The following is a 13,674-nucleotide window of genomic DNA, read 5'->3' as shown; positions in this document are numbered from 1 at the left end:
AAGAACATATTTTTTGTTATGTTATAGATAGATAGATAGATAGATAGATAGATAGATAGATAGATAGATAGATAGATAGATAGATAGATGTGTGTGTGTAGTTTGTAATGATTGAGGGATTGTAGTAAATGCTGATGATGAGATCACACTGTCTCTGTGTCTGGAGCATCTTGATCTTGATCTTCATCTTCATCCTCATCCTCATCCTCATCCTCAGCGCTGCTCCCATTTCGCTTGTAGTTTTCCTCATTATTTCCAGGTCAGAGGCGCGCGCTTCCTGTGCGGCGCGTGCGCGTGGACTGAAGATGGCCGCAGATGGAGGCGCTCTGAAGGATATCAATGAGATTAAATCACAGTTCCGGACCCGCGAGGGATTCTACAAGCTGCTCACCCTCTCGGACTCTCAGCAGCGGGCCGGGCTTCCGCGGGGCCCCTCGGCGGGTGTCACGGTGGGGCCGGGCGCGGGAGCGGGTGGCGGCGCCGGTGTGGGGCTGGTGCAGGGGCAGGGGCCCGGGGCCGCCGCTAACTCCTCTCCGGGCTTCCTGCCGCCGGTGCGGGTGTCGATGGTGAAGCTGAAGCCCGAGGACCCCAGCGAGGACTCGGAGCGAGTGTGTTTCAACATCGGCAGAGAACTGTACTTCTACACCTACACCAACATCAAGAAGGTACGAGCGTCTCTGGATCTGATGGACGGGTGTGAATGACAGATCCGCTTCAGTGTAACCGCGAGATCCGCTGTGTTTACATTCAACAAACACGCTCTCGGAACATTTAGCAGATGAAAACATTGTTCTTTCAACGTCCAAACCTACAGATTGATTTTTAAATACATTCATATGTTATACAATTAATCATTACAATGTTGCATTTAATCGTTTTGTAACACATTATGCGAACGTTACTTTTAAATGTTCTTTGAACCAAGTAGCAACATTTAAAAAACCTGAGATGAACACCCGACTCAAATGTTTCAGGTAAAAACATTCCATGATTGTTGCATAAATATTGTCGCTTATACCAGAGTTATAAAGTCTAATGTAAAACTGATGTACATCCTGTAGATCATGGAAGAGATTCTTTGTTTAAAGCGTGCAATCCACAGTTCAGCTTTTTATGAATGTGCAATCACATGCTAAAATAATCTAAAACTATAAACATTAAAAAGACCAAATACTAATAAAATGGTTTAAAAATAAAATAAAAAATACAACAAAAGCAACAAAATGACTAAGATGTAAGTAGTAAAAATGTTATGTAAATTTTAGAAGTAAATTGAAATGAAAATGAAAAATAAAAAATTAAGACTAATTAAAAAAATTAATAAAATCTTAATGACAGATATAACACTGCTGTTTCTCTCTGTTTGTGTGTGAATCTATGTGTGTCTGTGTGCGTGCGTGTATCTGTCTGTGTGTGTGTCTGTACATGTTTGCATGTATGCATGTTTGTGTGTGTGAGTGTGTGTGTGCATTTTTATTTGCGTGTGTGTCTGTGTGCGCATGTTTGTTTGTTTGTGTTTGTGTGCATTTTTGTTTTTGTGTGTGTGTGTGCTCATGTTTGTTTGTTTGTGTGTGTGCATGTTTTTTTGTTTGTGTGTGTGTGCGTGCATGTGTGTGTGTGTGTGTGTGCGTGCATGTTTGTGTGTGTGTGCGTGCATGTTTGTGTGTGTGTGTGTGTGTGTGTGCGTGTGTGTGTGTGTGTGTGTGTGCAGGCAGTGGATCTCAGTAAGCCCATAGACAAGCGCATCTATAAGGGAACTCAGCCCACCTGTCATGACTTTAACCAGTATTCGGCCACAGCTGACAGCGTGGCTCTGATCGTGGGCTTCTCCGCTGGACAGGTGCAGTACCTCGACCCCATCAAGAAGGAGACCAGCAAGCTCTTTAACGAGGAGGTGAGCAGATGAGTGTGTCTCCTCATCATCTGTCATGCTCATTCACACCTGATCAAAGCATCGCTGTATCAGATGATCACCGGAGACTGCTGTTTACTGTCCTGAACACACCATACACCACATCCTAGTGTTCATGATCAACATGTTTTTCATAAAGAATAAACTGAACAATTCAACATTGTAAGTATTTTGTGGACAGAAGCAGCACAATCCTGTTCTGAATCTCAACCCGTGGCTGGAGGTTTGTCAGATCTGTGTGCGATATTTAAGAAGCTCCTCATGTTTCTAAACCAGTAATATGAAAACAGGAACCCACTTTAGATGCTTCCACAAACAGCCGCACACATTTGGTAATTTCCTCGTGGCAGTTGAATTTGTCAATCTAATGGAACGCAGGACCCCTTCAAACAAAGAGCTGTGACTCAGGATCTCTGTTATGTGTCCTTGTTTTATAGCAATATAACGTAAAGTTGAACTGTGTTTGAACTGAACAGGTAACTTCAGGAAATGATGTGGCTCTTATTAGTTCTTCATGTTTAGCTGAAAAAAATCTCTTTATTAACAGTCACTCCATTTGGCTCATATTTCAGACCAATAATAATATTTTACCCACAGAATGAACGATTATGATTTTACACAAGACATAATGAAGGTGAGATATGTGTAACGTGACATTTATTTTGATTTTGAAGTGCTGTGTTTTAACAAAGTTTGGGGTTTGTGAGATTTTTAATATTTTTCAATGAAAGCTCACCAAGGCTGCATTTATTTGATCAAAAATACATTAAAAATAGTGAAATATTATTACAATATAAACGGCTGTTTTCTGTGTGAATCTGTGTTAAAGTGTAATTTATTTCTGTGATGCTCCGCTGTATTTTCAGCATCATTCCTCCAGTCTTCAGTGTCACATGATCTTCAGAAATCATTTCAAAACATTTCTGAATATTATCAATGTTGAAAACAGTCGTGGCTCTCAATATTTCTGTGGAAACTGATTTTTCAGGATTCACAGATGAGTAGAAAGTTCAAAAGAGTAGCATTTATTTGAAACAGAAATGTTTGTAACATTGTAAATGTCAGTTTTGATCGGTTCTGATGCTGATGGCGTGTAACATCATCTCTCTCCAGAGGCTGATAGACAAATCAAAGGTGACGTGTCTCAAATGGCTGCCCAAGTCGGAGAACCTCTTCCTGGCGTCTCATGCGAGCGGTCACCTCTACCTCTATAACGTGGAGCACCCGTGTGGCACCACCGCGCCGCAGTACTGTCTGCTCCGGCAGGGCGAGGGCTTCTCCGTCTACTCCTGCAAGACCAAGACGCCCCGTAACCCGCTGCTCCGCTGGGCGGTCGGCGAGGGAGGGCTGAACGAATTCGCCTTCTCGCCCGATGGCGTTCACGTGGCCTGCGTCAGTCAGGACGGCTGCCTGCGCGTCTTCCACTTCGACTCGATGGAGCTGCAGGGCGTGATGAAGAGCTACTTCGGCGGGCTTCTCTGCGTCTCCTGGAGCCCTGATGGGAAGTATCTCGCAACGGGAGGAGAAGACGATTTAGTGACCGTCTGGTCGTTCGCCGAGAGTCGTGTGGTGGCGCGCGGACACGGGCACAAGTCCTGGGTCAACGTCGTAGCGTTCGACCCGTTCACGACGCACCTGGAGGACGACGAGCGGATGGAGCTCAGTGGGAGCGAGGAGGATCTCCAGCAGGGGGCGCTGCACTTCGGCCGCGTGCGAACTAGCAGCACGCTCTCGCGTCTCTCGCGACACAGCTCCAAAGGAGGCGCTTCGTCTGTGACGTACCGCTTCGGATCCGTCGGCCAGGACACACAGTTCTGTTTGTGGGATCTGACAGACGACGTTCTGTATCCGCGGCTTCCGCTCTCCCGCGCAATTACGAACACATTCGGCCCTACGATTCCTAGCAGCACGGCGTTGAGCGGAAGCAGCGGAGTCGAAGGTCACCATCATCCCTCAAACCCTCATCAGACGTCAACGCTGCCACTGCCTTTACCTCGCTCGCTGTCGCGCTCCAACTCCCTTCCACATCCCGCCGTCGCCAACACCTCCAAGAGCCAGGGGGCGACGGAGAGCAGCGGCACAGGCGTGAGCGCTGGCACAGGTGGAGGAAGCACACCGTTTAGCATCGGCCGCTTCGCTACGCTGTCGCTACAAGAACGCAAATCAGATAAATCCGGGGTGGGAGGAGAAAAGGAGCACAAGCGCTATCACAGCCTCGGGAACATCAGCAAAAGCAACGATAAGATTAACGTGGCGCCGCGCAGCTCCCGGCTAGATGGCGCTAAAGTGCTGGGAACCACTCTGTGTCCGCGGATGAACGAGGTGCCGCTGCTGGAGCCACTGGTGTGCAAGAAGATCGCCCACGAGCGGCTCACCGTGCTGGTCTTCATGAACGACTGCATCATCACGGCGTGTCAGGAAGGACTCATCTGCACTTGGGCCAGACCCGGGAAAACAGTGAGTCCATGTGAAAACAGAACGTCTCAGTGGTCACGGTTATACAAGTGTTTTTCCCATTTAAAAAGACTTTGTTTATAAGAGTTATAAATCATGGACCAAACCAACAAGCTATACTTTAAATGTAGGGATTTACTTTAAAATAATTTTCACTCAGAAATTGCTAGTAAATTTAGCAAGTGTTTACAAAAAAACAGCAACACATTGAATTAAATGTGAAATTTTGAAATATAAAGACTAAAATAGTATTTTCTTCATTTTCTTCAATGTGCAGAAAAAAATCTAAACATTAAAAACTTTGATATGAAGCGAAAAAAAGTAGAAAATTGGACAAAAAGACAAAAGTTAACAGGTTTAATTTAATAGTGATTCTTAATAGCCACTGAAATAATACTTTTAAAAACAATGGAGAAATTTTAGAAAGAATAAAGGTGTTTTCTAGTAAAAATCTTCAATTACATATATTTTTTTAAGTTTTTGTTTAAAGACAAAAATAATAACGTTTAATAAAAATAAAAATGTAATTGATTTGATATATATCTCCAAAAGTCACTTCATCACTGCTCTCAGTTTAACTCATGTTTTTTCCGGTCTGTGTTTCCACTAGCTCCCGTCTCAGCCGCTGTCAGCACAGAACGGAAACTCTCCGAGCGGGACCGTGGTATAGCCGAAGCCTCATTCCCACATTCCCAATTCCTGTGTCTGCATCCAGAGCCGGTCCATCACAGCGTTACGATTCACCCGTCCACTGTATCCCCACCAAACCACACACTTGAGCTTGAGTTGCACATGAACATAAACACACCCCGGGACCATGATGCACTGCTGCGACGCACCACGGCTCTCTCCTGCAGACGGACTGTGCAGAAACCCTGCTGGCTTCATACACTGCAAACGCCACGGCCCTTTTATTTCCTATTTATTTATTTGATCATTGAGTCTTCTATTGTACATATTCAGACTATTCTATAACGGCAGAGGACATGTATTGAAATTATGAACTCAACTAATTAATATATAAAGATCCTATATTGTACATAGTGACAGATGCATTGAATGTGGATTGATGAGTTCTTGTTCTAGTGTGCTAGTGCTTTACATGTGGCGATCTGGCTGAGACAGTGCATCCTTTGCTTTGGCATCGGGCCTGAACTGAGAGTTACGTGCACGCTAGACTCGAGGTATCTGCTTCATAGATTACAGATGCTAATAGAGAGGTCAGGTTAGTGGCATCTAGAAATGGTGTCAAATGGTAGGCCGGGTATATGAACCTTAAAAGTGAGATTTTCTATATTTACTAAGTTTTTGCTAAACAAACAACGTCACCGCATTGTTGGCATTCTCACGTGACTGTTTAGAGCTAGTCCAACCTGAAAGCAGATCTCTTGAATTTTGCCTTGTTGAACGCAAGACTGTGGAAGCCCGTTTTTGGGTACACAATTAATAAAAATAAAAATGGTTATTGCAAATTTAAATGAAAAATCTCCCAATTCAGAAACTCCCAATTCTAACTATTTTCTCACAATTCTTAGAAAAATTTAATTTTATCTGTGGCGGAAACAAAAAGGTGCAAGGTGTAGAGTAATTATGTAATTTTGAGGAAAAAAGTCAGAATTGTGAGACAAACTCAGAAATATAAACTAAGAATTCCGAAAATAACAAAAGTTTAAATGAGACATAACCTAAGAATTCAGAAAAGGAAAAAAGTTACAATTCCCAAAAAAGTCAAAGTCACAAGATATAAATTCAGAATTTCAGGAAAAAAATGAAATTGTGAGATCCCCATAAAGTCAATTCTGAGGAAAAAAAAGTTGCAGTAACCTTTTTTTAATTTTTTATTCCCTGACAGAAATGAGCTTCCATACAAGTCGAATGTAATGAAAGGGAGAAACTTTTCTGTCATTTAAGCAGCACATTTTACCATGGTAGCACGGAGTAGGTGCTGTTCCTTACACCTGCTATGCCTCTTGCTAAATTTTGCACATTTACAGGTTGATTTTAGCTCACTGGAGGGACCATTTTCAGGAGTCCGGATTACTGAGAGCCAATGTGAATTGCGTTTTTAGGGTTTTGTTGTGCAGACTTCTCAAAAGGACAGTGTCATATAATTTCTACCGACGTATGTGAATCAGTTCTTGCCATTAAGCGAAGCAAGAAAACAAAATCAATGGATATCACATACACTGTCAGTCATTACTGTTCAAATTGTCACTAAAACCAGTTTCTCAAGCAAGTTCTGCAATGTTTCGAGATTCTTTAGTGTTCCTGACAGTGAACTCACACCTTAAGGATGGATTATTTTCTCACAAGCTCTTATTTAAAGCATCTAAATCCTCAAATCAACTGATAGCATTAAATTGGTTGAATAAATTGGTAGCCATATTTGAGGACACTGAGTCTTTCTAGATGTCTGTGAGGAACCACACAACATAACCTGGTCTTTTAGGTGATTGTACTGGTTTAAATGTGGTTTGGCTGCTTTAGTGATCCCGGCATGGATGTTTCTTCTCCTAGAGGCAGAACTTTGCTTGTATTTTAGACAAAGGCCAAGCTAATGAACTCCTATGCCATCATTCCCACCCAATTACAGGACACTATGTGTGTAAAAACAGTGTTTTAGCTCTGACGGTATGTATGCTTGACACTTAGTTCTCATTGTTTATGTCTTTTTGTAAGTGTTTATTGTTCATTTTAATCTCAGATATTTTGGGATTTATGTTTTGTACGGCTGTAGCATTGTGATTGTCTTTACTGTTAACTGGAGAAAATGGACCAATTAGTGGATGTTGGAACGTTTTATTGTGTGCTTTTTATACAATGCCATCCATTAGGTTAATTTTTTGCTACTTGCACTTTTTTTTGCAAATGCATTCAGTTCTGATGGATCTTTTGTCTTACTGTAGCGTGTGAATCCTAACAGATGGAGGCATCCAAGAGCGTCCCGCTTCATCGACGTATGAAAATGGATGATTTCGGTGTAGCTTCCATTCTTCCACACTGTTTTTCTTTAAAATCGATTATCTTCCACTGCATGTGATTTCATTTAGCCCACGGTTATATGCCTGAGTCTGGTGACGTGGCCAACAATATCACAATATCCAGTTTGTATATGGGAATCTGTTATTAAAACATCAAATACTCATGCATCTCTTTGTTATTTGTTATCACGTATATCATCAGTTAACGCATTTAAAGGAAAAGTACACCCAAAAATGAAAATGTGCTCACCTTCAGTTAATCTGAGATCAGGATGAGTTTGTTTCTTCATCAGATTTGGAGAAATGCAGCATTGCATCCTCTGCAGTGAATGAGAGAACACTGAGGGAAGTAAGTGCAACTCGAGTTGTCTGTTAAACGTTTTCAGCTATTGCATGGTTCATTCAATATGCAGAAGATATCGCAACCTGTCAGTAGTATGTAGTAACTGCTGAAGTATAAAAACCTTCGCCTTTGGTGAATGTAGCCATATGGAGTTGTATTTATAAAGCTGGTCTATCTGCCTCTGGTAAGACTATTAAAAATCACATTTGAGCACATTTTAGGCAAGACAAAAGTCATTTGATTGTGTTTTAGAGTTGGTGCAGTGGTTTTAAATAAGTTGGTTCTTTCACAGATTATCATGACGACTGACAAACAAGAATATCAGGTGAGTTTGAGAAATTAAATTCAATGTTTATTCTAGTTTCACCCTTAAGTTACACCCTTCTGACTGTCCTACAGATGCACAGGAACAGATCCCTACAGGACACAGGTAACGGAAAGCTTGAGGATGGAGCTGATGTTGATGGCAAATGTGTTGTACAAGTCCAGAGCAGATGGAACAACATCCGTAAGTACTCTAGTTTAAAATCAGTATACATGATATCACTAGATCTTTTAGCGGAGGATGGCACCAACCAATCTGATTCCGAAATTAAGTCGAAAAAATGTCTTTAAGGCAAGGCACTGCAGGCAAAATCGTTTAGTTGGTTACACTTTATCTATTTGCGTCTGTAGATTTCTATTACAGTACATATATTTAGACTTCAGCAGCACTTACACAAACCAAAACTTAAGAGTTTTATTCCTCTCTATATTCTGAGGGTTTTACTGAAGGGTTTGTTCATATATCATTCACAGCTGAAAATGCATATTTCTAAATGTATGGTTTTTTTTCTACACTTCTGCAGCACTTACACCAAAACTTAGGGTTATATTCATATCTATATTCTGAAGGTTTTTACTGAAGGGTTTGTTCATATATCATTCACACTCATTTATATAGCATTATATTCCTAAAAACATGCTGAAAATGCATATTTTTAAAGGCAGTAAGTTTGTTTCTCCACTTCAGCAGCACTTACACACACCAAAACTTAGGGTTATATTCATATCTATATTCTGAAGGTTTTTACTGAAGTGTTTGTATATATATATTGTTCACAATCATTAATACAACATTTTATTCCTAAAAACGCTTGTATATATTTTTTTTTCCTGGCTGTTTACAGTATTTTCTGATTTATGCAGTGATAAAAAGAGAAATCCTAAATCCCCACAGTAAAAACCTTTGACTCTAATATGTCAACAAAATCAAACAAAAATTTTGAAACTGACCTGACGCATTTCTGCTCTGGAAATGTTTTCAGATTAGTGCATATTTAAGTAGACAGTGCCTCATTTGCAAATTTAACCATTTCAGAAAACTTTTAATTTTAAAATTATATCTTTATACATTCTGATTAATCAAGTCAGGAAATATGCTGTTATCTTATAAGTTAATATTTTCCCTATTTGCCTATACTCTTGTTTTAATAGTTTTATTGCAATGTCAATTGTTTTAAAATAAGCCTCAGTATGATAATGTGTACAGTGGTTCAGGCTGTTGATTTTGTGTGTGTGTGTGTGTGTGTCAGACCTGTCCCTGGTGTGTGTTCTGTTGGGCATCTCTCTCATAATGATGCTGGATGGCTGCCGGCCCTCCTCCGAGTCGTGGGTTCTGCTCGGTTCTGCTGGAATCCCGATCTGGGACTGGACGTCTGTGTGTGTGGTGATGTTCTTCACTGTCCTGCAGGTGGCACTCTATTATCTACCTGTGGGACAGGTGACAGAAGGCAAGATGGGCTGCGATGGAAAGCGTTTGAAATACAAACTCAACGGTAAGAGAAAACTCCATATTCAGACCTCAAGCGTTTCATCAAATTAATATGACAAGGTGAATGGGAAGATTCTCAAAATAACAAATTATTTGAAATTAATCCCGTGGTGGGAAAAACAACGATTTAAATCAAGAAAAGTTTTGAAAGTACTTATTTTGTAAGATGTATATAGGACGACTTTTACCATTTTTATCATAAGTGCATTCAAATAATCTTTTATAGATATGTCAAATTTACAATGTCATGAGACAACAATTTTTATTAGAATAAACTTTAAGGAATGATTGGTGATCAACTGATGGTGACAGGGTTGGGGCGTCTGTTGCAGGTCTGCATGCGTTTCTCCTGACTGTGGTTCTGATGCTGGTTCTGTGGTTCTCTGGTGTTCTGCGGCCTGGCGCTGTGATGGACAGGATCTTCTCTCTGGTGAGCGCAGCTATGGCCGTCTCTCTGGTCTTCAGCCTCATGCTGTTCCTGTGTCCAATCAGAACACCCTCCTCCGCACACGTGACCTACAACAACACGGGTACGATCCGCACCTCATCTTATCTGTCACGCCTGAGGTCAGAGGTCATGTGTGTGCTTGTGTTGTACAGCAAAGCGCCTGCTGAAGTTTGTTCTGGGTCAGAGCATGGACCCTCGTCTGGGCATCATCGACGTCAAGCACTTCGTGATGGTCAGGGTTGGGTTTATCGGCTGGGTGAGTCTGAGCAGATCAGGATTCTGCGCTTGTCAGATGAGCGGTCACTGAAGTCTGTGTTGGTCCTGCAGGGCATGATGGATGTGAATTATCTCCTGACCGCTATAGAGACGAAGAACTCGTCTCTCTCTCTGCTGCTCGTCATCATCTTTCAGCTCATTTACATACTGGACTTCCTCATCGATGAGGTCAGCTGAACTGGTTTTTAATCTTGGAAAGACTTTTGAGATGGTGTGTGATGAGATGCATAGTCCAGATATCTAATCACATGTTTTGTTGCACATCCAGAGATTTATTTGGTGAATATTAAATGATTTGCTTAGTTGAACATAATGCACATTTTTGCATGTCTTGCCATTTGCATCCATGCATTTTCTTATGCAGTATCTCAAAACGTACATAAAAATATGTTGATGTAAACAGTTGTTTGTATTTCATGTAGTATGAAACCGAACAATGAATTGTATTTCTTGTATTTCTGGCCAGGGCTCTGTTCTGACGACCAAAGAGTTCACGGACGAGCCGATTGGGTTCATCATGATTCTGGGCGAGTTCATCTGGATCCCTTTCTTCTCCAGTCTTCCCGTTTACTTCCTGCTTCAGAGGCCCAATCACATCCACTTCCTGTCTGCCGTCCCCATCTGCCTGCTCTTCGGTAAGCTCACATACTATGATATACTGCAAGATGTAATGTTCTTTCTCATCAACTTTATCTCGATTTCCAATTAAATGAAGCAAGTTTGTGCTTAAAACAAGAAAAATGTCTATCAACAGCATCAGAAAGGTCAGGTAAAACAGGAATATTTGTCTGTATTTGTACTCTTTGAAGCACAAACTCGCTTGATTTTGATCAGTTTTTCACAAAGCAAGACTCAATGTCTTTGTGATCCAGTGATTGTTGTAATTCTCAGTGCAGTTTATGAACAGGTACAGGCTTCTTGATTTATTACCTGTCCAACGAGCAGAAAGATGGTTTCCGCAGAAATCCCAAGGATCCGGCTTACGCTCGTATGTGACCTCTTCACATCCTCATTCTGCTTTCCTTCAGTTCTTCCGCTGTAAACAGTTCATGAATGCATGTCAAGAAAGCATTGAGCTTTGCATCATCTTGAAGGAGATGTGAAGTCAGGTCGCTGATGATGATGTCAGTCTCTCTCAAAGGTCTGAAGACGATCCTCAGCCCGGCCGGAAGCAGTCTGCTGGTGTCCGGATGGTTCGGATGGGTCCGGCACCCCAATTACTCTGGAGACATCCTGATGATGTTGGCCTGGTGTCTGCCGTGCGGTACGGTTAAAGAGCAGAGCTGCTTCAGATGCGTTCGAAGGCTTTGTGCCAGCAGTGCACGAGTGATTTACCTGGTTTGTGTCTCACGCAGGCTTCAGCAGTGTTCTGCCGTACTTGCCAGCGCTGCAGTGCTTTCATTTACTGAGGCAACGAGCCAATGAGATCGAAGAATCATGTCTGAAGAAGCACAGAGACGCCTGGAGAGAGTACTGTCGACGAGTGCCATACAAACTGCTGCCTTACGTCTACTGAACATCCCATGAACCTCATCAGAGCAGAGTTATTATTCCCAGCGGTGTGCATCCTGTGATCATGCACTAACCCATGACATTTAGTTTTGTTTGTAGAAATCATGTATTAAGGTGTATTCAGATATATTGAATAATGAAATAAACTTTTTTTCTGTGTAATTTCCTATTTAATTTCCAAAAATAGTGTTTGGGGAAAAAAGAAAAAAATAGCAGTCTGATAGTGGATTAATTTATATTTATAGTGGAGTCAAAAATAATGATGTATATGTGTGTATATGCTAAAACATTAATGTACACAATAATTGCATTGTATTTAATTATTTATAACTTAAATGTTAGTATATAGTAATTAAATCAATCATAAAGCTGTTCTGCAAAAAAAAAAAAAAAAAAAAGATACTTAGTTATTTTGTGTTTTCAAATCTACATTTGGAAAATGTTTTGATCTGATGGTCATTGGGGAAAAGAAAATCACAGAAAAACTTTTTTTTTTTTAATTAACAAAATGTACAAATTGCAATGATTTTAACGGCAGGACCCACTTTTGTTTGAGACTATTTCCAGTTAAGTTATTAAAAAAGCTTTAAAAACAGTTCAAATATATAAGTGATTTATTTTGACTATACCAATTTTTCTTCTTCGTTTAAACTGCCACTTTCTGTGTTTATAAGATGTTCTCAATAAAAATAGCCTAAATAAAAAAAGTGATAGAGCTTAGTATAAAAAGTAAATACAAAAAATACAATATAACATTATACATGTTTCACAATCAGTAGCATGTAAATATCCTGATAGATGGAAATCTATCGCCAAAGTAAACATTATTTACATTTATTTAAACCGTAATCTAAAGTGTATGCATGTCCATACTAAGTATTTGAGTTCTGACTGGCTGTTATAGTAGTACAATGACAATAAAGACACGAGAATAGTGTTTTTTGTTGCCAGGTTTTTACAACAAAAAAACGCCCACCTGCAACACAAAACTAAATCAATTTTTCCACCCCTGCTGCCACTCCAGTTGGCAGCAACGAATTAAAGTTTATGGCCAATTTGAAAATTTAGGAGCATGAAACTTTTGTGATTCGCAAACCCGCTCCGAACTCCCAAACTGACTCAAATGATTCGCGATCCCGCTTTGAACTCCCGAACTGACTCAAATGATTCGCGAACACGCTCCGAACTCTCGAATTGATTCAAATGATCCGCGAAGCCGCTCTTAACTCTCGAATTGATTCAAATGATGCGCGAACCCGCTCCGAACTCCCAAACTGACTCAAATGATTCGCGATCCCCATAACTGACTCAAATGATTCGCGATCCCGCTACGAACTCCCGAACTGATTAAAATGATTCGCAATCCCCAAACTGACTCAAATGATTCGCGAATCCGCTTTGAACTCCCGAACTGATTCAAATGATTTGCGATCCCCAAACTCCAATAATTTACAAAGTATTAATATACTGTAATATTTTTGTTGTTGTTGTTGATATAAAAAGAGACTTAAGCCATCAATAGCCTTTAAAATGGTTTAAAATGCATTATATAAAAAAATAATGAGGCAATAATGATTGGTTAATAATAACACTGTTAAAATACATAATACAAAATAAAAAAATTATGTACATGTTATTACAAATGCCATGTGATTGCTGCTGTTACACTTACAGGACAATCAAATCCTTGTTTAGGATACTGACCAAACATTTCATTCAAATATTCACTTCATCTTTCATTTTTGGACACCTTTTTGCTATAGATGACACAGGCTTTATAATTTCTTCAACAAAAAACGTGCATATCACAACCCTTACAAAAATAAACCATGGTTTTATCATAGTAAAACTGCTTAGTTTCCTTTTGCATGATTTCTGAATGCTTGAGACTATAAAATAAATTAGAGTCATAATAAAGTTATAGCCACAGGTAAA

At 40.4% G+C, this 13,674-nt stretch overlaps 2 protein-coding genes across 3 annotated transcripts; both read left to right on the top strand.

Annotated features, from left to right (window-relative positions):
- Positions 1 to 197: 197 nt before the first annotated feature.
- LOC128029114 (WD repeat-containing protein 20-like) lies at positions 198 to 7,515 on the top strand. The gene is made up of 4 exons (XM_052616660.1): positions 198 to 665; positions 1,712 to 1,894; positions 3,026 to 4,369; positions 4,977 to 7,515. Exons 1-4 carry the CDS (start codon positions 306 to 308, stop codon positions 5,034 to 5,036), a joined length of 1,947 nt encoding a protein of 648 aa, XP_052472620.1. The 5' UTR covers positions 198 to 305; the 3' UTR covers positions 5,037 to 7,515.
- Positions 7,516 to 7,745: 230 nt separating this feature from the next.
- Positions 7,746 to 11,901, top strand: si:ch1073-429i10.1 (delta(14)-sterol reductase TM7SF2). 2 transcript variants are annotated; one of them, XM_052616661.1, is made up of 11 exons: positions 7,746 to 7,874; positions 7,983 to 8,015; positions 8,090 to 8,198; positions 9,265 to 9,507; positions 9,836 to 10,033; positions 10,104 to 10,207; positions 10,279 to 10,395; positions 10,694 to 10,862; positions 11,135 to 11,215; positions 11,369 to 11,491; positions 11,583 to 11,901. In XM_052616661.1, exons 2-11 carry the CDS (start codon positions 7,989 to 7,991, stop codon positions 11,741 to 11,743), a joined length of 1,332 nt encoding a protein of 443 aa, XP_052472621.1. In that variant the 5' UTR covers positions 7,746 to 7,874; positions 7,983 to 7,988; the 3' UTR covers positions 11,744 to 11,901. The 2 variants fall into 2 exon arrangements, with proteins under 2 accessions (XP_052472621.1, XP_052472624.1); XM_052616664.1 differs by having other exon boundaries at positions 11,119 to 11,215.
- The last annotated feature ends 1,773 nt before the right edge of the window (positions 11,902 to 13,674 follow it).

The sequence above is a fragment of the Carassius gibelio genome, chromosome A15 (assembly GCF_023724105.1).
Source record: "Carassius gibelio isolate Cgi1373 ecotype wild population from Czech Republic chromosome A15, carGib1.2-hapl.c, whole genome shotgun sequence".
Taxonomy (NCBI): Eukaryota; Metazoa; Chordata; class Actinopteri; order Cypriniformes; family Cyprinidae; genus Carassius; species Carassius gibelio.
Note: the sequence above shows the minus strand (reverse complement) of the source record. Positions and strands in the feature narration are given on the sequence as shown.